At 31.1% G+C, this 24,680-nt stretch overlaps 1 protein-coding gene across 5 annotated transcripts; it reads right to left on the bottom strand.

Annotated features, from left to right (window-relative positions):
- Window positions 1-4,037: 4,037 nt before the first annotated feature.
- LOC142330284 (uncharacterized) lies at window positions 4,038-20,085 on the bottom strand. 5 transcript variants are annotated; one of them, XR_012757748.1, is made up of 7 exons: window positions 19,956-20,085; window positions 17,541-17,782; window positions 13,517-13,770; window positions 11,687-11,854; window positions 10,159-10,568; window positions 5,931-6,008; window positions 4,038-4,368 (listed from the first exon to the last, which is right to left on the bottom strand). XR_012757748.1 is itself a non-coding variant. In XM_075375477.1 (6 exons), the coding sequence occupies exons 3-6, from the start codon at window positions 13,766-13,768 to the stop codon at window positions 4,332-4,334; spliced, it is 543 nt and encodes a 180-aa protein (XP_075231592.1). In that variant the 5' UTR covers window positions 13,769-13,770; window positions 17,541-17,782; window positions 19,956-20,085; the 3' UTR covers window positions 4,038-4,331. The 5 variants fall into 5 exon arrangements, 4 of the variants coding, with proteins under 4 accessions (XP_075231592.1, XP_075231595.1, XP_075231594.1 ...); XM_075375477.1 differs by lacking the exon at window positions 10,159-10,568 and having other exon boundaries at window positions 5,923-6,008; XM_075375480.1 differs by lacking the exon at window positions 10,159-10,568 and having other exon boundaries at window positions 5,927-6,008.
- Window positions 20,086-24,680: the final 4,595 nt, after the last annotated feature.

The following is a 24,680-nucleotide window of genomic DNA, read 5'->3' as shown; positions in this document are numbered from 1 at the left end:
TAATAAAATACACACTAAAAACAATAAACACAAAATAAATTACACAAATTAAGCAAAACCATTAAATTATGTTCTTCATCGTGCTATCAGAGAGAAAGTACAACAGTTTTTATGCATTCCTTCCAGTTTAGTAGAGACTTCACATCTGAACACAGATCTAATTTTGTCGAATAGTTCTGAAGATTGGGCAATCCATGAGCAAATGGTATATGAACTATTTTACATTGCATGCTTCACAGTACTGCTGAGGAGAGCCATGTAGATGGGCATGGGTAAACCTAGTGTGTCCAATCCTCAGCCAAGGTAGGATTACTTCGTCCCTTCTGTTGCTTATCATGGATTGTTTTCATGAAGTTGCTCCCATATGTACTACTGGGAGGCCATTTATTGATGCTCCTTTGGCAGCCTCATCAGCCCATTCATTCACAAGGATGCTGCAATGGTCAGGGACCCACTTGGTTTGCTTGGAATTTCTCCCGCCACCACCCCATTCGGTCGTCCTAAAGCATAAGATCGAATGTCTGTGCCATAAATGGCTACTGAGCCTCGAAATAGTTTAGCGACCAGTGTCCTAAATAGCTTCTAGAGCCTACCTAACAGCATAAGCAGACTAAGTGTGATGCCATACACCACCGGCTTACGTGTCCCAACCGCTCACTTGTCATATATTTGCTAAAATGGGTAGGTACACTCCGTCAACTACTAAAAATATATATGACATCCATAATAAAATTTATTTCATCTAGGCAGCAATTCACTGCCGTGCCTAGGCCTCTGAATGCCAGTAAGTACCTGTCCACCATTTTATAGCACTTGGAACCGTAATAATTGGTTGGTGGTCAGCCATACTCAGGGTTAGCTTCCCACAGCTGTGCGGTAAGAGTCTTTCCCTTAAGTAAACTATAGATGCCGATTGAACAAAGTAACCGCATCTAGGAACTCTCACACGGTCTGACAATGCGGCTTTTGCAACTTGTGAGTGGCCAGTCCCCCCCCCCCCCCCAAAGAGCAGGGAAGTCAAACATCAGGTATTCATTTGACTGTACCTCCACACAAGGCGCTTATCCGCCTGCCAGCTGATAAGCTGCCAGGCGGAACCGAAGCAGATATTGGTTCAAGTTAGCATGATTGGTGAGCACTCAGGCACCCATTGCCCTTAAAAACAAGCTCAAGACATACCATCCCCCCAAATCCTGTATAAACTTATACAAGGATCTTCCCTTAGTCGTGTTGTCCCATTCCAGCTGCCATGCTTCCATCACGACGCTTTGCAGCCTCTTCCACAAGCAGGAGATGGGCAACTGAACAAAATTTAGATCTGGTTCATTGTGATCACCATTCCACTCTGGTACTGGCCCGGCTCGAAACTGCATCCCAAATACCTCGGCCTCCCGGCCTCTTCGCAATTTTCACATGGCTGCTCAAAGTTTCACCATTAAATCGATTGGGAGAGCTTTCCCAATACGGTGGTAGCCTCGTAGGAGGTTGTTTTAAAAATACCAGTGCATACAATTAAGGCTCTGCGCTGGGCACTCCTTAAATTCTGAACAAGTGCTCTATTCATATCCAACCTATGCGCCCAAACAGGTGCCGCATAAGATGTCATGCTTTCGAAGATACCTCAGTACACCATGTACATTTGACAGCCCAACAACCCATAGTCTTTCCGAGCAATCCTCCTAAGTTTGTGCATTACTGAGACAGCATCCGCTGCTATTTGCCTAATGAAGTTGCTAAAAGCAGTTTTTCATCAAACAAAACACCTAGGTTCTTATGAATTCTAACTCGGTCGATTACACAGCCTTTATATTTAATATGGGGGTTATGACTGTATGATAATTTGTCTGCACTCTTGAGAAGCATAAACTTTGTCTTGGGCACAGAAATCTTTAAATTTTCAATGTCCGTCCAGCCCTCTGCAGTTGACAAGGCCGCCTGAGCCCGGTTCTGTAGCTGTGGTTGTGAATTACCACGAACTAAAAGGAGATAGTCATTGGCGAAAGCCTGTGCTGTGACCCCTTCTGGAAATATCAATCCCAGAAATCCGTCGAATACAAAGTTCCACAGCAGGGGACCGAGAATGGGACCCTGCAGGCTTTCCCTGGTAATGGATTTTTCCACAACTAGGTGCACATCCTTAAACAGAGCCAGGGACCCATACCAATCTTATTTATTTATTCTTGAGGGTATCGTAAATTATTTGGACGATGAATTCAGTTCGTCTGCAGCTCATGCTCTCAAGTACACTCATAGAGCCTGTAATTACCAGGAAGTTGTCAACAGTACGAGTATCGATAACTCTGAAGGCAGAGTAAATTGCGTAGGCCTTGCAAAAGAACACAGAGAAATAGGTACTAAGCTTATATATCTCGGTGTCGGGGAATATAACTGAATAGCCACATCCATTGGCCAAGACAGCCATCTGTATAGATGTGAGTGTATCCATTGTACTTCTTGGCCATCTCGCTAAATTGGTCTCTAGCAGACTGGTAATGTGGGTCCCATTTACAACTTCCAGCTGGTAAGTATTCAGTCTTTAGAGATGCGTATAACCAAGAAGCGCCGCATCCTATTTCCTTTCCGAGAATCCTAAGAACAGGCAGATCTAGTTCCCGGTGATAGCGAAGCAGGTTGAAAGACTCCAGTAAGAGGATTTCTTTCCCTCGAGTAGTAGAGTGCTAGCATGCCTGGTCGTTTGCTGTGAGCAGTTGGAGAAACAGGACTTGCTGATCGCATACTTGATAGCCTGGAATTTCCTGCTGTAATGTAATGAGAGTTCATAGAATTTCACCAGTAAACTTGGTATAGAGGTAGTGGCAAATGCCCCTATTGATATGCGAATTCAGGTATTGTGCAAGGTATTGTCTTTAATTTTTTCTCTCAGAGTCATTGAGGATAGACCCATCATATTCTAGCTTCTAAAAGTTATACTAAGCTTATTTAAAAGATTGTTTAATTTGTATTAAATTTTCAGGTGCATTTTAATCTAATCATTGCTTTGATAGTTATTATAAAGTTAACTCATGATGACACAAAAATTTAAGAAAAAACAAATTTATGAAGTTGATCTCATATCTTCATCCTGAAGAGTGAAGAAAAATTTGATTGCTTGTATAGTGAAAAGAACTGAAGGAGGTCACATCAAATATAGAAAAGAGAGTGTAGCAGGTTGTTAAGTCTCAAATTCAACAGTAGGTTTCAACATATTTCTACATAGAAAACTGAACATGACAAACAACATAACTACATGGTAATAATGAATACAGAAGTTTTACATATTTGAACAGTTTTATAGATTTTAAATTTGAAAATAAAAATGAAGAAATGTAATCAAAGCATACAAAAAAAATCCCTTTCGGCATGCTGGAAGACGGAGGTAGATTTTACCGGTGCTAAGTAAAGGATAAAAAAGATTTCCACCTTAAATTTAAGAAAACTTTAAATTTACTCAATATTATAATGACAGCAGGTGAAAAAAAGTTTCACATGTTTAGCCCCATCTTACGATTCCAGCAACAATCTAGTCATTAATTAATGAATAGGAATTAAGTAAGTAGATTTTAAGCCTTATTTATGACTTTTTTTTTTGACTAAGTTTGCAAAAATGTTTGGTGCAATAAGAAATAAAAAGTATTATAAAATTTGAATACAATTTATTAAAAAAATTACAAAATATATAATTAATTATAAAATATAATTTATAAATCATTCATAAAATATAAATATATAAAAATATATGTAAAATTAAAATTATTTATGAAAATGTTATCATATATTTTAAAATGCTACAAAAGATTTTCAATTATTATTTAACAGTTATGTACAAAATATAAATATTTATTAATACGATCACAACAATTTAATTAAAATTTTAAAACTATGTTTAAATTATAGAACAATTTATGTAACACTCACAGAAACAAAGATAGAGAGGTAGTTTCTGTTAGTTTTATGTAACAACGTAAACCTATAAATATATATATATATATATATATATATATGTATATATATATGTATACAATTTCATAACCAAAAAGTAACATACATCTATGGACTTTACTGGCTAACATATTTTTATAGGAACTCATTAAATAATTAATTGTATTATAATTAAAATTGATATATAAAACTTTAGTTCAAAGTTAATATTTTAAAGTACCAGTTAGAAAATACTAAATAAATTGACTTAATACCCTGTAAAATATATTTATTTTTTATTAGGTTGCCAGCAAAGTACTGTTCAGTTTTATGATGTTTATATATGTGATGTACAGGTATATTAGAAGTGTAGGTACTTTTCAAGAAGATGCCCATAGCTGATCTGTAGTTAGTCACTTTAGTAAGTCAGTTAGTTGTAAGATGGCGCCACTGAAAGGAGAAAATAAATTAAAATTATAATCTAACTTTATATAATAAATAATTATAATCGAACCAAACTTAACCTACTTTGCTTGCTAACCTTGACTAGTGAGTAAAGCAAGCGTAGGTCAAGTTTGGTTAATTATATTTATACTTTTAGATTTATTTATTATATATATATACATTTATTATACAATGCACCTTCAATTTACACAGGTGTTACGTTCCGGAAAATTTCTGCGTATAATGAAATCGCGTAAATTGACTCACATTTAATGCAGAAATACTGAGTAGATTCTTGTTAAGTTTGTATGTTTTTATATTTCCTACAATTAATATTAAATAATTTTTGTGATAATTTTTACTGTTCTTTTGCCTTACCGCGACCTAAAACTCACAGAAAGTTTTATTTTAATTATTTATTGTAAGATAGACACAACATTTTTTAATAATTAAAATATTTTAAATTATGAAATTTCATTGGGTAATAATGTAGAATGGGTTAATATGATTATAAATTTGATTACCTATGTAAAATTGTAAACAGTCATAGTCTATTAGCAACTGATAAAGTTAGCACTGGCTCATATTTCAGATGAATGTAAAAAGGGTTAAGTTTACCTTACAACTGGGTTCAAATTTACATTGTAAAAATGTTTCATCTGCAATGAACTTATGTTGATTAACATTTCTGATGTTGAAAATCAAACAAAACTGAAAAAATTACCAAAACTGCTGTCACCAATATTACAGAAGATAATTACAAAGTAATTTTTCTAATGCATCTATTTTCATTTAAATGATAGACTTCATTGAAACTGTTAAGAACAATAAATATTAAAGAACTGGATATGTTTTTAAATGATTATGTTCTATCATTCTTTGTCATAATGAAAAGACTACTTTAAGTGTCCTATTAATTAAAAAATGGACACTAATATAGGATTTGATAACATTCTTTCCGATTACAAGCTAATGACATCTAAAAAATTGTCTTTGATAATATGTATAGACTAATTATATCAAACCGCTGGTGTTGATCTAAATAAAACATTTAAAAATATAAATAATTATGTATTGATGAAACAATTGTTTTATTTAACCTTTTCAGATCATGTAGCCTTGGAACTGGTTATGTACGGCGTCAGTTTTAAAACGCTGTAACAAAATCATTTTATATGGGATCTAAGTCATTTTTTTTTTTTTATATTCATAAAGAAATCAGTTTTATTACACAATTTGAACGACGTTTATACAATGTAAAATGTTTTATTTAGACTAGATAGAATATGACCATTTTTTTCTCAGAAATGTGCTTGTATGTGTGTGTGTGTGTGTGTGTATGTGTGTGTGTGTGTGTGTGTGTGTGTGACTTGTGTATTATAATTGCTATGAGGATTACGGATTTATTTATTATTTACAAAAATAGCTTATCTTACTAGCAACATATCGATGTATTGAAACACATAATAAATTATGATATACGGGACACAAAAAAAATTCTCATAACTAATTCTCATAACTATTCTCATAACTAATTAAATAAGATAAGAGTGTACATACATACTTACAAAAACCAAAATTCCAAATCTTTCTGGCTTTACATTTATATAAAACCATAGTATAGTACAGCGTAAACACTGACACGCCTGAAAAATAATAAAGAAAAACTTAATAATAAGTTCACCAAATGCAGTACCATACAAATTAATTGCTTATTTATTGATCCATTTAACATTAAAGGACATCATTAAAAGGGCAAAAAACGATTGGTCGCTATCATCGCCCGGAAAATAAATAAATAAATAAAAGTAATTAAAACTTAAAACTACTATCACAGCAAGCAAAATCCGTAATGGGTGTAAAAGGTCCATTCTCAGATAACAAAAACACTAACATATAACTTAAAACTACGTTAAAAACTATCATATTAAAAATAAATAAAACTTAAAACTAAAGAAGGACATAAAACTTAAAACTATTATGTTTAAAGTCTTACAACTAATATCACAAAAATCTTACAACTAATATCACAAAAATCTTACAACTAATATCACAGAAATCTTACAACTAATATCACAGACGAATTTAAAATACATAAAAAAAACAAAAAAATATGAATATATATATATATATATAAAAAAAAAAAAATTCCGATAGGGAGTGTAAAAGGCTCGCTACTCGGATAGCAAAAACAATACATAGGACTAGAGTAATTAAATTTTTTGTATTAACCCTACAGTACGCAAAAACAGAAACATCCGGTTTAAAACCTCTTTATCATTACACAAGATACCACAGATGTTTCTGGGTAGTTTAAATTTACGACGCAATGCCGCATAACATATGCAGTCCACGAGTATGTGGCGCACAGTCACGCGGCAGTTGCATCGTGCGCATAGAGGTGGTTGTCCTCTTGTAAACAGGTACTCGTGTGTGACCCTCGTGTGTCCTATCCGCAATCGACAGAGAACTACTTCCTCACGCCGGGGTTTTCTGTATGAGGAGTCCCATGGTAACACAGAATCTTTAATCTGACTGAGTTTATTATCAACGGTAGCCGTCCAATCACCTTGCCACCTTGCTCTTAATAATTGTTTTACATAGTTAATGAAATCAGAAGTAGCAACTCGGGTGGTGAAAGGAGGCTGGTTACATGCTTCTTTGGCAGCGGAATCTGCATGTTCATTACCTGGAATCCCTACGTGGCTAGGGACCCAGCAAAAACTTAATTCTGTGTTGCGATTATTCAACTCAGCGATTGCGTTGTAAATTTCAATGACGATAGGATGTTTGGAATAAAAGTTTTTTTAGGCTTGGAGAGCACTACACGAGTCACTGCAAATAAGAATTTTTCGATATTTAGGGTTAATGATGTTTAGAGCCTTATTTATAGCGTATAGTTCAGCGGTAAACACACTCGTAATACCGGGTAGACCAAACATATAAGTTCTCTCATTGACGACAAATGCACACCCAACTGTATCGTTTTGTTTCGATCCATCAGTGTATACAACCGCGTCTGGTTTCATCTTGGAGAGAACACACTGAAACATTTGCTGAAAGACAATAGATGGTGTTGATTGTTTATTGTATTTTTGTTTATTGTTTATTGTACTTCATATTTTTAAATCTGCAATATCTTGGGACAACCTATTACAACCATTCAGAATGGTTGAGAAACATTCAGGGCGATAGTATAAAAAGTTCTTCTTACTCCATAGATCACCAACTTTCAGAATAGAGATAGCATTTGTAAAAAGAGAATAATGATTCAATATGTAAATTCATGTTTCCAATTTTGAACATAAAAATTATGTTACATATAAATTACAATTGTAGGAATGTTGTAGGTATATTCAATGAAATTTATCGTTCCTAAGCATTACTACGAAATTAATTTGCATGGAGGGAATGATTACACTTGTGACCAGTATCCCAGCTAAAAATTGAAGTTTGGCTAAATTTATAGTGTAACATAACATTTTTTTACACCAAAAAAGACTATCCTGTAATGCAAGTTAATTTTATATTGCTATGAAAATAATTTTAAGGTTAAATATTATTTAAGTTTTTATAGTAAATAAGATTTCCTGATATGAAAAGCCTAAAATAGTTTTTTCATGCCTTAATCAAAAGAAACAGTAATCTAATAATTTAATTATTTAAACCTCTATTAAAAAAAAAATCACAAACTGAATTAGATATATATTACAGATTGTTCAAGCCAAGCTGCCACACATCCACATATTCAATTTTAAAGTAAAATATATAATTTCTTACACTTTTTTTTTTTTACCACTTAAGAGCAACCGGTAACCGCTTAGAAGACGTTACTTCGGTCGATACCAACTGACGTGGCTTAAGACTAGCCACCCCTTTGTGCAGTTTGAAGTTGCTCCTGATGGGGTCCCTCTTGGATCATTAAGACATCACGACATCCCTTCAGGTTAGCATGGTGACTCCCCCCAAGAGGGCTACCCTTCCCTTTCCTATCACTTAGTCTGGGTCCGGTTATGCAACCCACACATACACCCCCCCCCCCTGAATCGCACGCCCACCTCACAAACCTCGAGGGTCCTCAATGCGCCATCAGAACGTCCCAATCCAGCCATCTGCTGGACCCGAACACCCTCAGTAAAGAGGCTGCCTCCCTGGCCCTGCACGTGTCCACGATTCAACCTTGCGGCGACAGAATCTTTTTCGCCAGTTCCCCCTGAATTTCTTACACTTGCCTGTGAATGTCTTTTCAACCTAGAAATTGACAATGTTTATAAATTAACGAAATTTAGTCATTTCTTTGTATTAAATATATAGTGTTACCACATATATGCCTAATTTAATATCGGCAGAGGAACACTGTAGCAATTCAGATGTGGCTGGGGCACAGTATATGTATGGGAGGGTACAAGCATCACTCCCGCCATCATAATGTTATTAAGTGCCATGTGTCGTTGAAGCCATTCAACGACAACATAAATAGTTCATTATAATTTGCATGAACAATTAGCCGTGAAAAAGATCTGTTCCAAAGAAACGCAAAATCTGTTTCCATCATAACAGGTGACAAAACTTGGTTATATACATACTAGCCACATACTAAGCAACAATCAACTTTTTGGGTGTTCCAAGATGAACCGAATCCATCAGAAGTCGTTCTTTCACAAAGCACTTCAAAAAAATGATAGCTTGTTTCTTTCGTTATACTGGACATGTAATAACCTTTGCTTTGGAGGATTGAAGAACAGTTTTAATGCTGAATGATATATCACAATTTGTTTGCAAGACGTCATCAACGAAATCAGGAAAAACAACCAAAAACATTGCATCATTCTTCATCATGAAAATGCCAGCTCTCACACAGAACAGCAAAAAACTGATTATTTCATGGAGAAAAATACTGAATTAATGTTTCATGGCCCATGTTCACCTGATTTTACACCTAACAACTTGTTCCCGAAAGTCAAACAAAAAATACGCGAACAGCAATTTTAATCACCTGAAGAAATTGTTGAATCCTTCAAAAACCATTTTTTTGAGGTACCAAATTCAGAGAGGAAAAAATATTTTGAGAATTGGTTCGAACACATGCAAAAGTATATGCATAAAGTATATTCATCTTAAAGATGAATATTTTGAGAAACAATAAAACAATTTTTACCAAAGATTTTTTTTTTCATTGTTTTTATAAAAATTTAAAATGTGGTCCTCATATTACAAATTATTTTTCAGTAAAATTTTTTTGTCCAACAATTTATACTTTTGTTATATAAATCTAACAATTACTTTCATTTCAAATCTACTTCTGGAAATTAAAAACATTATTTAATCTAATCGTTCCATGTAATCTTTCTGAATAATTGACACATTTTATAAGTCAATCAGTATATTTATTATTGTCAAGTTTTTGGTCACGGATAAAGTGAAATATTTTAAAAATTAAACTCAAAAAACCATGTAACAAAAAAACCCATTATCTGAATGAATGGCACTTTCTTACTTTAGCGTCAATTATAATATTTGACTGGTAAATGTCATAAAATTGTCTTTGAATTTTAGACACAGAATTGTTTTTGCCTTCAAAAATCAGATTACTTCTCAAACTTCTTACTTGCCTGGATCTCGAACTGTAGCGCTCTACTTAAAATGGATTAATATAAACAACTAACAACAGATTGTCTTAAATGTTGTTACTAACAGCTGACTGTTGATGGAAATAACTAAGTTTCACAAAAGTCATTTGTTTATGCTGCTTATATAGGCCGCAAATTCAAAATAGACCTTACTTTTAAAACTTACCTTATACATTTTAACAAATTGGCTACTGGATCTCCATATTAACTGTATGATTTATGAGGAGTGGTCTATAGTGGCTGGTTTTTTCATGCCCTTGCGGTGTGTAGGTCTGCAGAGGGAGTTTAGTTGTGGTATTTGATCACGACAGGATCCCAGGTGGCTAGGATTCCGGCCTAGGCATTGGACTGGTCGGAGGTAGTAGGTGCACTGGCATCATGCCACGGTTATATTGGTATTGTTTATGATTTGATTTGGCAGTTCCCGCTAGCGGGGGTACCAGGGTATGGTAGCCTGTGCGATCGGGGATGTGGCTTCATTCCACTGGTGGCGGTCCTGATTGTAACTTGGTAATGTAATGCTGCACAAGACTCCATGATGAGACCAGGTGAGGGTGCCAAGTTTGTCCCCGACTCCTGCGCAGACAGGAATAAAGTTACTGACCCTTGTTAGGTGACTTAATTTGGTCGACTTACTTGGGTGTAGATCTGAATTTCTATGTTGCATAAAACATAATTTTGATTGGTATGAGTGTAACACTGATTTATCTTTCAACTCGTTCGTTTTCTGGGCCAATCACAGTCATGAACGGTGCTGTCAAATTTGGACTAGGTGCTGGGTCTGCACTTCTGCGGTTTTCGTTAGTTTGAGGGAATCATGTTAGGTTGGATGTGAAGATGTCCGTTTGAGGCCTATATGAAGGCGAAATTTGATTTGTATTTTACTGATGCAAATGTCTGCCGAGGCATTTATGTCGGTGGCATCAGTTAGAAATATTAATAATAAAAATTCTATAATCAAATAAAAAAAAAACTCTAAAATAAAATCCTTCGAATAAAATCCAGAAAAAAAGGGAAATCCACATAAACAAATTAAGAACCCTCATGGTTAAACATGAGGAGTATTTATACAATACAGAGTTAAATATGGGAGTTTTAAAGGCAGTTTATACATGTATTATAAAATAAGAAAGTTATTACACATTATTACTGTTCTAAGATTTAACAAAGTTAATAAAAGCAGAGATCCATTGCATTGTTTCTTACAGTGCTTATTGTTGATAAGATGAAAAGATAAACAATGCAATATTAATGATGATTATTTTTTTCAATTAATTAAACAGATAATTATTATTATTAATAATCAATAAGAATAATAACCAATTAGATTATTTTATTTACATAATTTTTAAATGCCACTGACTGCTGTTGTGTTCATTAAAATCAAACGGATACCAACAACATACAATAAAACTGCACCTAGCATTCTATGAAATGATTTATTTAAGCATGACTTTGGCCATAAACATTTTATCCTTACTTTAAATTCTACATTTCCATATACTTCTATATCCCAACATTAAAGCATCAAGGTATACAGTCCATTAATTATTATAATTACGTACATAAAAACGTCATAAAAGTCCACAGTAACTTTCTAACACACAAATAATACCTCGTGCAATAAAAAAACACCAATAACGTAATAGCATTATTGATTAATAAACAATCAATAAAAAAAAAATATCACTTACCAACTGTTGAAATGGATCTAATTCAAAATCCCACTTATAAGCCATCTTAGGAACTCTTTCTTTGAAATCCAGAACTGGCTTGACAGCCAATTCTTCAGCCCAGTCAGCTTTCTCTAAAACTTTTAAACTTGGCGTTTCAGAAATCTTCAGAACTGGAATACTAGATTCCTATAAACATAAATAATATTAAAATAAACTACTACAAATATTTATTAAAAAAAGGACGTCATTCATATATCTTAAAATTTAGTTTAATAAATACAATTATATTCCACAATCATATACTAGGGTAACTCCAATTTTATCATTTCTGCATCACTTTATGGCAATTCTACTAACAATTAGATGAAGTTTATTGCTATGTCAAACCTAAAAGAATGTATTCTGCTACAATTTCTTTGTGTTTTGCTAAGGTTTCTAAAAAAACTTACAAGAAATTCAGTTTTATCAATTTATTTTTATCATTTCTGGATCATTTTATGGCTAATCTACTAAAGGAAGCCTCAAGTTTATTTATAATATTATAAATGTAAAATGTCTAGGTTTGACCAGGTTTTTCACTAAAAGTTTATTCATACTCCTATTTAAGGTTTGGGAAAATTTGTTGTAAATACAGAACTGCTAACATGAACATGTACAAGCATACGTGTAAACCAAAATTGAAATAAATGGGTATCTTACAAAGAAATGGACAGAGTTTCAGGATATGACAAGTGAAAAAAAGAAAAAAAATTTCATATAAACATGGGTATGGTAATGCTTAGATTCTGACATGTAGCTTGCAAACAATTTTGTCTTAATCTATGCTCCAAAGGTTAAAGAAGCCATAATGAGATTCTTGGAACTGAAATTGAGTGATAGATTTGATGGTTTAATAGTTTATAATCAGAAAAATTAATAAAACAGGTCCTAGAACGGAATTTCTTGTAATTTTTTATAAAACTATTGCAAAACACAAAAAAATTGTGTCGCAAAATAAAATTTTTTAGGTTTGACAAAGCAATAACTTCATCAAATTGCAAGTAAACAAAATTTTGTAGAAAATTTTATTCTGAGAAAACCTGGTCAACTAACATTAACAGTTTAGGAAATCTGACCTAATTCTAAACAAAACATGTCAAAATGTGGCAGAAAAATTGTTAACCACAATTAACAGTCAAGATTTAGAAAATTTACAGTATGCAAGTACAAAGTAACATTCCATTCATACAAGAATTCATTTTGCAATGAATCTCTATGCACTTTGTAGCATGTTTCTATTACTCATCAAGAACTTTAGGGATGCTTCTGATGTAGTGTAAAATCAACTTGAATGTTGGTTTTCTGTTTCTTCATCATTTACATAATAACGATTGAAGAAAGATTCAATTTTCAAAAACTTTCACAAATATAACATCATAAAATTGTACACTGCAGTTTCTTATTTTCACTTCTCTACTCATAAAAAAACCTTTGTTGTACTTTAAATAGTAACTGTTTCATCTGTTTGTTAGTAATAACAATTTCCAGCAATATCACAAATGCTATGTTCACAACAGATTTTCTCAAATTTAAAAGTGAGTTTATGAATTAACTTTCAGTTAGAATTCTCATCAGCCTTGGCATTTTCACATGCTATAAATGTCATATATCATATTACTACACAAGCAAACTTTAGTCTGCTGTATTGGATTATAAAAAATGCAGAAATGAAGTGCATAAGTTTGCACATGCATGCATGTGCATGAGAACATGCTCACCCCCCCCCCCCACACACACACACATAAAAAGGGGCTTGAAATTAGAATTTCTGAAAAGATAACTCTTTAACATTAACAAAAGAAAACTTACTACTGGAATAACTTCTTCCTGTTCTTCAGTATCAATGTTAACAACTTTAGCAACAGGTTCTGGTTTAGTTTCTTTTATTTCTTCTTTCTTAACATCTTTTTTCTTCTCTTGTATAGTTAAACCCAGTGAATCTTCTACTTGTAAAATGTTTGTCAAATTAATAACATTTTTCTTAGCCGGAAGTACAGGGAACTGCTGTGTATCTACTACATTAAAGTCATATCCACACTTCATACCAGGAGGAGTGCTCATCACTGTTTCATGAAACATAAAAATAAACCACTAAATATTGAAATATATTAAACACAATTATAACACAAAAAAAAATTTTGCTTGTAACACAGAACTTTCATAAAAAAAATCACATAACATGAGGATAGGAATTTAAAACTTCAATGCACAATAATTTTTTAACTTTTTACACTGAGACAAATTAACTAATTAAGAGATGTATAAAGGAAGGAGCTCTGACAATCATCAATTTATAAATCTCACCTCCAGTTTACAAAAACACTTACAAGATTAGAAAATACATACAAAAAACTGAAATCAACTAAATCCCAAATCTTAGTAATTTAATGATGTATTATACATCCCAATCCCATAGGGGAAGACACCCACCTAGTGATGTTCCGGTCGCCACACCCCCTGTGGCCTTTAATAGCCCCCATTTCTAGCCCTGGTGGCCTTTAATGGGAGTCGTCTATTGCCCTCTGACTTTTTACATCTCATAGTAATAAGCCTGGCCTTATTGGGATGCCACCGATGTAAATGCCTCGATAGACAATTGCATCAGTGATTTATTAACTCAGCTTACTGCCTTCACTGTAGGCCTTGTCCGGACTTCTTGAATGTCCTACATCATATCCCTCTAAACTAGCTAACCGAGTTCGTGGAAGCACGAACCCAGCACCTACTTCTACTTTTATTGAGCCAATTTCGTGAATGTCTCAATTTTTGAGGCAAGTTTAAACACAACATACCATCAAAAATGTTGATCACAACAACAAAATTTAGTCCTAAATTCTCTTACTGAACTCAACTTAGTTCATACCCCCGACTTAGGTTAAATTGTGGACTCCGGTCTGGTCTACAAGGGAGAGGCGGACAGACCTCCTGCTTCCACTCAGCTCCATTGCAGAGTCCCTTATAACACTCACCTCATAAACCATCGTGGAGATGCCGTTACACCTCACGGCTGCATGGGATCCACGCTCTCGGCAGTGCAGTCGCCATTCTGCCGACAGCTTAATTTAGCTATAATTTATAATCATCTCAGATCTAACTAAACATGGCTCGCCGCCAAAGTACCTATCTTCAGCTAATCAAACTGTCCCGGCAGATCCTAGCCGCCCGGGTTCCTACTCTACTAAATCCCCTTGGTCATCCTATGCTGGGCGAGGAATCGAAGGAAGTCAGTAACAATTGTTCAATCTATGCGAGCCCTCTAGGTGACTCACAAATCAAAGAAGGAGTTTACTCTCCTAAGTTCCCTAACAACTCTGGTATGCCCAGCGATGTAATAATACAGTGCTTCCCTAATATACTGTGGATAAATATGGTCACCATTGCTTGTAATTTCTTTAATGAAGAAATAAAGCCTTATATTGAGAGAAAAAGAAAATTCTGCTTTGAAATTATATGAGAAAAGAATGGATTCAATCGAAAATGAAAACTGAATTTTTCTGCTTCAGTAAAAAATAATGATTCAGTCAGTAAACACATACAGTTATTTCAAATTAATGAAAAAAAAAAAAAACACTTGGAGAATCAGATTTAATATCTTTTGTTGTGGAACAGTTGTTAGATACTGTCACTAACAAATAGGTACATCATAAAAATTAAGAATGATGAAATGAGCAATATATATTCAATAATAATATTTTTTCTAAAAAATATTTTTGCAAATTTCTTACATTAGCAGAAAATGGACACTTCTTAGAGATAAAAACAATGAATCAACTAATTTCCCACACCTCAAAAATTGCTTCATGGATCAGCAACAGCTATCAAATGGTTCAAAGTTAATATATCAATTTAATGAAAAAGCTACAACTAAATTCAATCATATTTTACAAAGTAATTAAAGAAATGTAGTGTTAACACACAAAAGTTATTGGATGTTAAAACTACAGTGTATACAAGAATCTTTTTTATAAGATGGAAATTTAAAAATGTTTCAAAAAGCTTCTTATAAACTTGAAAGGTTTTTTATTTTATTTTTTTTTATTCAGATTTATTATTATCTTATTATCTAGGAAACCAGCAATAGAATATCAAACTGCTCCAGACTATGAAAATCTTAATTTTGACATTTTCAGTTCCTTTAATACAAGTTTCATTGGGTTAGGCCTTCTACAAAATTTCTCCATCTGCCCCAATCCATTAACAATCTCATCTCTCTTCCAATATTCTCATTATATCCCCTCCCTTATGTACTTTCTCCATCACTATATTTATCCATTTCATTCTTGATCTACCCCTTGGTCTTCTACCTGTTTCATTTACATGCATCATTTTGTTTGGTAATCTTTCCTCATCCATCCTTTCAAAATGTCCAAACCACTTGAGCTTTGATCTTCCAATTGACTTGACAAGGCTTCCCAATATCAGTTCCTCTCTAATCGTACTGCTCCTTCTCTTCTTGTCTTCTCTAGCATGATGCTCTTGAATTTCATTTCTGCTGCCTGTACTTGATCATACATCTTTTTGCCATCTGTCAAGGTTTCTGCCACATAGGTAAGAATTATTACAAAGTATGGTTTATATATGATACTCTTACACTGCAAAGGTATCTCTTTGTTCCAGACCAGACTTCTTACACTCTGATAAAATCCACTAGTCTTCTGTACTCTTGTACTAATTTCTTTGGCCATTCTCAGAAAAAACTGCTCCCAAATAAGTAAACTTTTTTACCCTTTCTATTTTTCTACCATTCATAGTTATGTCCATTGAATTTCCCTTTTTTCTGTCTAGCACAATCATTTTACTCTTAAAACTGCATAGTATATAAACAAAAATTACACTAAGAATTATCAATATGTAACGATGGTGTGCAAAATTAAAATAAAGTAACTTTAAAAAAAGCCCAACAGAACTCAAGAATTTGAAAAGTTTTTCTATTTTGTACAGATCACCCATAACTTGCAAGTCTTTTGTAACATGTAAGTAATTACATGTTATAAAAATAATACAACATTCATTTTGAATAAATACCGTATGCAGTATAATATCTCATTATTTTTTAAATATGTTCGCATAATGTGCTTTGTTAATTAGTATAAATTAATAAGTAGTCTTTTATTATTATTATTATCATCATTATTATTATTACTACTACACTTTAACTGAAGAGTAATTTTATGTATAAAATCATCTTAAAACCACACAAAGAATGTCAATACAAAAAATTATTTGTATTTATTACAAAATGAAAGAAAGTATTTTATACAACCAACAAGATCCTGCAATATAACAGTTATATTGCAGGTGCGCCTTTAACAAAGAGTCTTGTCATATTCCCTTTGTGTCCAAACTCAAGAAGCACTGTACAGTAACATCTCCTTATTTTGTGGGGTTAAGGGACCGTAAAAATGCTGTGAATACAGAAAACAAATATAGAACCAGAACTAATACTCATTTAAGGAAGAATGGTTAAGTTCTATGTTAAATGAAAAAAATTCATGTGTACTTTCTTAGGTGATGTTACTGATAAAATACAGACGGCAACATTAATTATAAGCACTGGTTTAGTACAATACATAGGTACACTACACAAAAAGTGTTTAACAAAATACAGTATATTTCTTAATTTACTCTAAGCTTACCAAACTCATAAGCACTTACCAAACTATTTATTTTAAAAACTCACTACAGTACGTACAGTATGTACTGTATTAGAAAACTGTGTTACATGTTCAAATTGTACTCAGTAACTGCCTTAAAAAAGTAAAAAAAAAAAAAACAAACAGTACTACAGTACACTAAAACTAAAATTACTGTAAAGGAAATTTACAAAACTAACCTACAGTATTTTGGATTATATTTATAAAAATTTGTAATTTTTCCTTGTCTTGTTCTTGTTTTTAAATCCACGTGAAGTTCTGTGTATTCTTGCATGGCGTCTTCAAATCTGCGCTTAAAGCTTAAGCTTCTATTCTAAGATGGATCTATAAAAAACTGGATAAGATCACGCGATAGTTTACTGCCTTGGGTAACTGTTTTTCAGAGATCGTATCTTGTACCTCTTCACGTTTCACATTGTACCTGCGCCATTAAATCTTTTAATATTTTGATTTTTTGTCACTACATATTGTAATGTATGCAAATATGGAAAATTTTAGCCGTGAATATAGAAAAGACATCGCAAAATATTACACCATGAATAATGAAATTGCGAATACGCGAAGCGTGAATAAGATTTCACAGTATTTAATAAAATTACTTTTTTCTTAACAATATTTTTACAAAATTCTTGTTAGTACAAAATGACACCTCGGCAGTAATTTTATATTATGATTATATATATTATTTTAAGCTAATGTATATAACTTATTTTATATTTTGATATATTCAGAATAATAGAATAAAAAATCAGCGCTAAACCATTAACTTCAAAGTGAAGATAATATGCCATCATCTAGTTATTTTTGATATCTATAAAATTGTTTAAATTTAAAAAAATGTAAAATGATAACTTGGATAATTTTAAAAGTAAAAATCCAAAATGATCTACCTGTTTTACTTTAAAATTTAAAAAAGTTTTTTATTTTCTTCCAGCAAAATAATGTTTGAAATTTCTTTTACTAGTTAAAAATAGGCATTTGAGTATAACTTCACTTACTTTAATCATTATGTCAGAGTAATAACAAGTTTAAAAATTTATTCCACAATAGTATAAGTAATGATGCTCTCTTGCCCTTTTCCCCAACATTAAGCATTTTTCCATACAATGCCATTACTTTCTATTCTAACTGCATACATATAAATAAAACATTTTAACTTTTGTGTATATAATACATTATCAATTTTTAATGCCAAGGAAAAAGATATAGTGTAGAATGTTAATAAAAATTCTTAATACATTCTACATAAATGCATCTTAGGAATAAAATTATGTGAAAATGAGCCTCCTATATTGAATACTAAGGAGCCAAATGTACTGATAATCTCTATTTCTTATTTCTGTATCTTCATCCATTTTGATATATGTAAATAAAATTACAATGGATTGTAATATCAAATCATCCAAACTGACTAAAATAACCAAAACATTTCTTTAATAAGAAAGCCTAAAACTGACAATTTCAGCAATTACCAGGTCCCAAAATATATAACCTATTTCTCAAATAAAAGTATCTATTAATACAGGGAAAGAAACTTAGGTACTTTTCCCAAAATTATAATAAACCCATTAATAGGGTTTGTTTGAAATAAATCAATGACACTATCGATAGATTACCATACACAGCTTAATTTTCTTGTTTTGTCATATCACTAAATTTCATATGCATTATACTCAACACAAAATAATAATATAAGAAGTTTGATAAAAGGTTTAAACATAATAAAAATAACCCAATTTATTCAGGTAAGATAAACATAATTCAACTAACTTAAAAATTATTACTTCAAATATTTTAATAATAAAAAATAACTATAATAATACTGAATACTTATATAATAATAATGGACTCCTTTTCCATTTTTTTAACTGATTTAGCTGAAAATACTATATTGGCAATAGAGTAATTCTCACCATCTGCAAAACAGAATCCAATTTCTTAAAAAACAAATGACTGTTTCAGATTAATGCCTTTATAAAGTAGTACTAATAACAAACAATACTAAAATGTTATCCATATTTAAGATAAAACCAAAATATGTCTTGTTAAAGGGGTTAACAACACATCAGAAATAAAATGATTTAAATTTATATTTGTATTTATAAAATAAAAAAATAGTAGTAATTAAAGCCAAATCTAATAAATCAGTTCCCTCAGATGATGATATTAAATACTGATGATTTGATTTCACTTGATGCTGTTGACATTTATTTCAGAAAAATTAATGTAGCAATCAATACAAATTAATTACAAAAAAAATATATATATATATGTATATATATATTTATATATATAAATAAAAATAAAAAAGTAAATTTAAAACAAATTTACCAACATTAATAATTAATTTTTTTTTTTAAATTGTAATAATGTACACATCACTTTGTAAAGTAATTTTAATGTCAATGAATAAACTGTAGAAAAAGCAATTTTTTTCTAAAAATATAATAGTCAATCTATCAACTCTTTTTTTCTTAGTTTAAATTAAATATTTATTAATGTAAACTTAAATAACTAACAAAACGACTAAAAACTAATTTACTAACAATGTATATGCATGCACAAATAGTTTTATCTAGTTAAATTATACTAACAATTTTCAAAATCAATTGATATTTCATTATTAGCTATTAGGATTACTACTACTTTTATCATTAAACTCGTCAACATCAGCAAAATCAGTCACAAATACCTCTTTGAATCTTAGCAATTCCCCTGTTTTTGGGTCACGTTCAGGCTGAAATTTTAATACAAAAAGATTTTAATATTTATCTTTAACTAAAAATTTCTTTAGTATTAATAAAATAATGGTACTTGTTTGTTATCAAACCGCCAGTTTTTTTTATGCAATTTCTTTGTCAAAAAACAAAGTAATAAATTTATTATTACAATGTATTAAAACAAAAAAATATGTCTGTTAGCAAGCAAAGTGGGCGTAGGTTGTTTGTTCACTCGCTAAGCTCATTAATTAGATAAGCGAAGCAAGCGTAGTTACGTTTGGTTAGGTTACCATTTTACACTGATATACATATGATTTGTCAAACACAGAGTGAACGTAATCTAAAGTGTTTTGTATTTCTTATTTTTCATTTTAAAAAATGTACTTCTTTTCTACATTAAATACATGTTATACTCATTTTCTCATGAAATGAAGTTGCATAAAAAAAATGGCGGTGAGATAATAAACAAGTACTAGAATAATAATAATAATACTAATAAACAACTTCAATATGTCAACATTTTAAGATGCAATGCAATAAAGAAAAGGTTACTTTTAATACATTTGCTGTAACAGTTATCTACTTATCTAATCCAATAATCTAAATTATTTTGTTCATTAACAAATAAACAAAAAGAGGATTTGAAATAGTATAAGTGAAAAAATGATTAATGTTTTTACAATAATTAGAATCGCAAAAATTAAGAATCATACACACCCACGTGATTTGTTCCAAACAAATATTCAAGTAAACTTTTGTCTTCCCTGTGAGTCTGGATCACTACCAATCTATATGTCATTGAACTTCATGTATTTTCATTTATGAGCAAAAATATAGCATTTTATTTTGCTGTTTTTTAAACAATAATAATAAACTTGAAATAATCTGTGCAAGAAATAATTTGTTCAAGAGAATGAATTTAACAGCAATAGTGATAGTTAAGAGAACATTTTCTTCTATGTTCATATAACATATTGAGAATAATGTAACTATTCTTTCTCATTTATATACAAAACAAGGAGACCAGATTATAAGATTAGAAATGTAATCTATGGTAAACTTATAAATAAATATATATAACTATTAAAAAAATTGAAAACTGATTTGAGAAAATTACTACTGAAAACTAAAATTATTACCGATTTGAGAAAATAACTTATCAAATATTCACAAAAAATTTGTAAATATGTGATGATTTTAAAGATTTTAAAAATTAAATTATATTTTCAAACAAAGGATTATTTTGTAGCTAAGGTAAAACTACTTCTTGTAACATTTCAAGGTAAGAATCGCCACTTACAGTGCCACTGAAAACGTACGAACCAACAATTTCATCACTCCATACACCAGCCCATACATTGATGCCTGGAATATTTAGTACCTCAAGTACCTTGTGTCAATCCAGTACACACAATTATGACGATTGATATATAGTTTAAAGAAAGTTTCATTCGTCCACAAAATGTGATTTTGAATGTTAGGCTATGCCTTACAGCGTATTACAAACCATTAATAAAACTCAAGACGCCTGTTAAAGCCATCTTCTGTAAAACTTTGATGCAGTAGTGAATGATAAGCTTTTAGTTTAAATGCTTTAAAAATACAATGCACATTACCATGAGCAATATCCAACTCAGCAAATCTTTTACGAATAGATTTCTTGGTCAAGCGACTTTTGGGACACCTAGTATAATAAAGCTTCAGAGTTAATGTAATACAACAAACTGTTGTTAATTAACAATTACTATTCTCACAGATTTAATAAAACCTTTCTATATTGATTACAGTTGGGATGGTGATGAAAAGTGAAAATTGTAAACAGGTAGTGTCATTGTGTAGAAAACACATAAAAATTATTTATGATTTTTTTTTTCAACCATTACTTATACTGGTCTCAATGATTCAGATTCACAATTCACACGTAAAATTATGCTATATTAAAACAACAACAAATATTCATGTAGCACATTACATAATGTTATAATTAATAATTTTGTAATATAGAAGAAATATTAAATCCATTAACCAAAAGTAAACATGGAATTTCCTATCTTTTCAGCTAAGACCAGAGAAGGTTAAAGATAGAAAATCTAATTTTTACTTTAAGAAAATGTAATTGTTCAGATGGTACATTGACATGTTTCCAATTTTATATATATTGCATTTAAAAATATTAATCACCAGATACAGAGTAAGAAGCAAGAACGATTTCAAGAAGTTCTCACATCATAGTCTTATTCTGAAGTGCAACATATTGAGTTAAACATATATTAGGTAAAGTGCCAATTAGTACGGTCATTAACCACATTTCTTATCACTATCACTGGTATATAAATTTATCATGAAGATAAATTTTAACCAAATATATTTTTAATACATAGTGTGTATTAGATGAATGTGTATTTCACGTATTAAGTGTAATAATTTTACGATGAAAAGATTTCTTGACAGCACTTTGAGTATTCAACATTTTATTAATATTATTAATACTAGCTGACCTGGCAATGCTTCACCATTGCTAGTTTTGAGTATATACATAGATTAAATGAATTCAAATAAAAGTTTGAGAAAACATTAAAGGAGTGAACATTATGGAACTTCACAAAATTTAACCTCACTCTTTTTCACATCTTCCCTTTTTCCATTTTTCACAAAAATATTTATTTTCATGTAACTAATATATATTCTAAATATGAGCCAAATCGAACCATAAATGCAATTTTTCAAAACATCTCGACCCCAGCGCTGTCTAGCGGGTCCAAACTAATTCAGAAACCTTTGTGGGCGTGCACACAACTACTCACTAAAGTTTCATTGCAAGCAAACAAACATTCATTTATATATATATATATATATATATATACATATATATATATATATATATATATATATATATATACACACACAAGATTTTTAATATCTATTTTTATATTTTATACAATTTTATTTTATTTATTTACATAAGTAGATTTCAGTTATGACCTTCGATCATATTTCAAGTCAAATATTATATTAATTTTATTTTAATATTAATATGAAAAAACTAGCCAAAATGACTAGGAGGTAACAGTTCAGTACCAGTGACTACATATCAGAATGAGTTAAGGAGATAAAATAATAATATAAATGAGATATTTACTTTTAAGGTTGTAGCAAACAACGAAGGAGAAAAATTTAAAAGTGTTGATAGCTGCGGTTCTCTTGACCAAAATTTATGAGATTTCTCATAGTTGTACGTAGGAAGTTGTTCTATATCCAATAAATACTGTTCCAACTGCTTCAAAGCATCAGGACACACAGGAGGTGGTCCAAAGGACAGCTAATAACAAATAATTACATACATAAAAAATAATAATGTATACATTATTGGATATACTGAAATAATATTTTTAAGATTCATATAATTAAATATAATATAATACGACACATAATATAATACAACACAATCACATAACGTTAAAAAAAACTGCAGGCTATAATAGTTGAAAAACATCACTTAAGAAGAACATACACTACAACATAAGTAAAACTTTACATTAAACTCATTTTATTAGTTCAAAATACAGTTTATCTGTCCTGAAATAGATTCTCTTGCACCATATCAATTGCCATTCTAGATCCAGCTAAAATGACTTTCTGATGGCTTTCACTTCCTTTTACATTTCATGTAATTTTATTTTCTCTTCATTACACTTTCTGTTATTTTTTTAGAACTATTTAATCAACATTACTCTTTGCTAATGATGTAACCCAGAGAGACGGCTTAACTATTCTGGTTTGTTCTGATTAAGTTTTTCTATTCAGCCACTGTCAGCTGTCCTCATTATATTTTTCATCCTGATCATACAAACTTTCTGAAATGTTTAGAGAAGGCTTGGCAGAATGAGTGGTTGGATACTGCTGATAATAAGCTACATCAAATTAAAGCTAGTACAGTAGCTGCCACGTAACGGCAAGCTTGGATGATCAGTCCACTCATCACTGTCATAATATTGATCTCTGAAACATTGGCACACTATGATTAGTCACCTCTTAGTATCATAAACATGATGCAACAGTTTTTCATGAAGCAATGTATTTTTGTGTTTACAGTATTTAAGCAAGTGATATTGTGTTTCAAATACAAAACAATTATTTTTTTTTATTTTTCTTTCTCTTTTGCTTTTCCTTGTACATAAAGCTCAGTTCTGTAGTACAGCCTCTGGGTACGGTTCTTTTGACATGTGTAGTGTATTTTGTTACATGGTCGATTATAAGATACGATAATTTGTAAAAACTTTTTATCATGGTTTATGGTTCAAACTTTTTAATGTAGTTTAACATGCAAACAATTATGGCTGAATTTAAGACTGTTGTAAAATGTAAAAAGCTTCAAAGACAGGTATGTAAAATTATGCATACGTGTATGATTGCATGAAAATTAAAAAATTTGAAGCATTTATATAAAGCATTTATTTAACAATCTCTGTAACAAACTGAAAATTAAAATTAAATTTTAATTTTAATGGCAATGAAAATAGCTTAAGAATAATTCTGAAGGAATTAGGTTTTAAATGGTGCAAAACAGAAAATAAAAGGAAAATTATAGTTAGAAAAAAT

This window comes from Lycorma delicatula, chromosome 9 (assembly GCF_047948215.1).
Source record: "Lycorma delicatula isolate Av1 chromosome 9, ASM4794821v1, whole genome shotgun sequence".
NCBI classification, from domain to species: Eukaryota; Metazoa; Arthropoda; class Insecta; order Hemiptera; family Fulgoridae; genus Lycorma; species Lycorma delicatula.
The sequence above is the reverse complement of the archived record's forward strand: the minus strand, read 5'-3'. Positions and strand labels throughout refer to the sequence as shown.

Coding starts and splice junctions, on each gene's coding strand:
- LOC142330284 (XM_075375477.1), bottom strand. CDS start 13,768: ATGAGCACTCCTCCTGGTATGAAGTGTGGATATGACTTTAATGTAGTA. Junction 6,009..11,686: donor TAGATCCATTTCAACAGTTG/GTAAGTGATATT, acceptor ATTATTTTTCAG/GCGTGTCAGTGTTTACGCTG. Junction 4,369..5,922: donor ATTTTGGTTTTTGTAAGTAT/GTATGTACACTC, acceptor TTCTCCTTTCAG/TGGCGCCATCTTACAACTAA.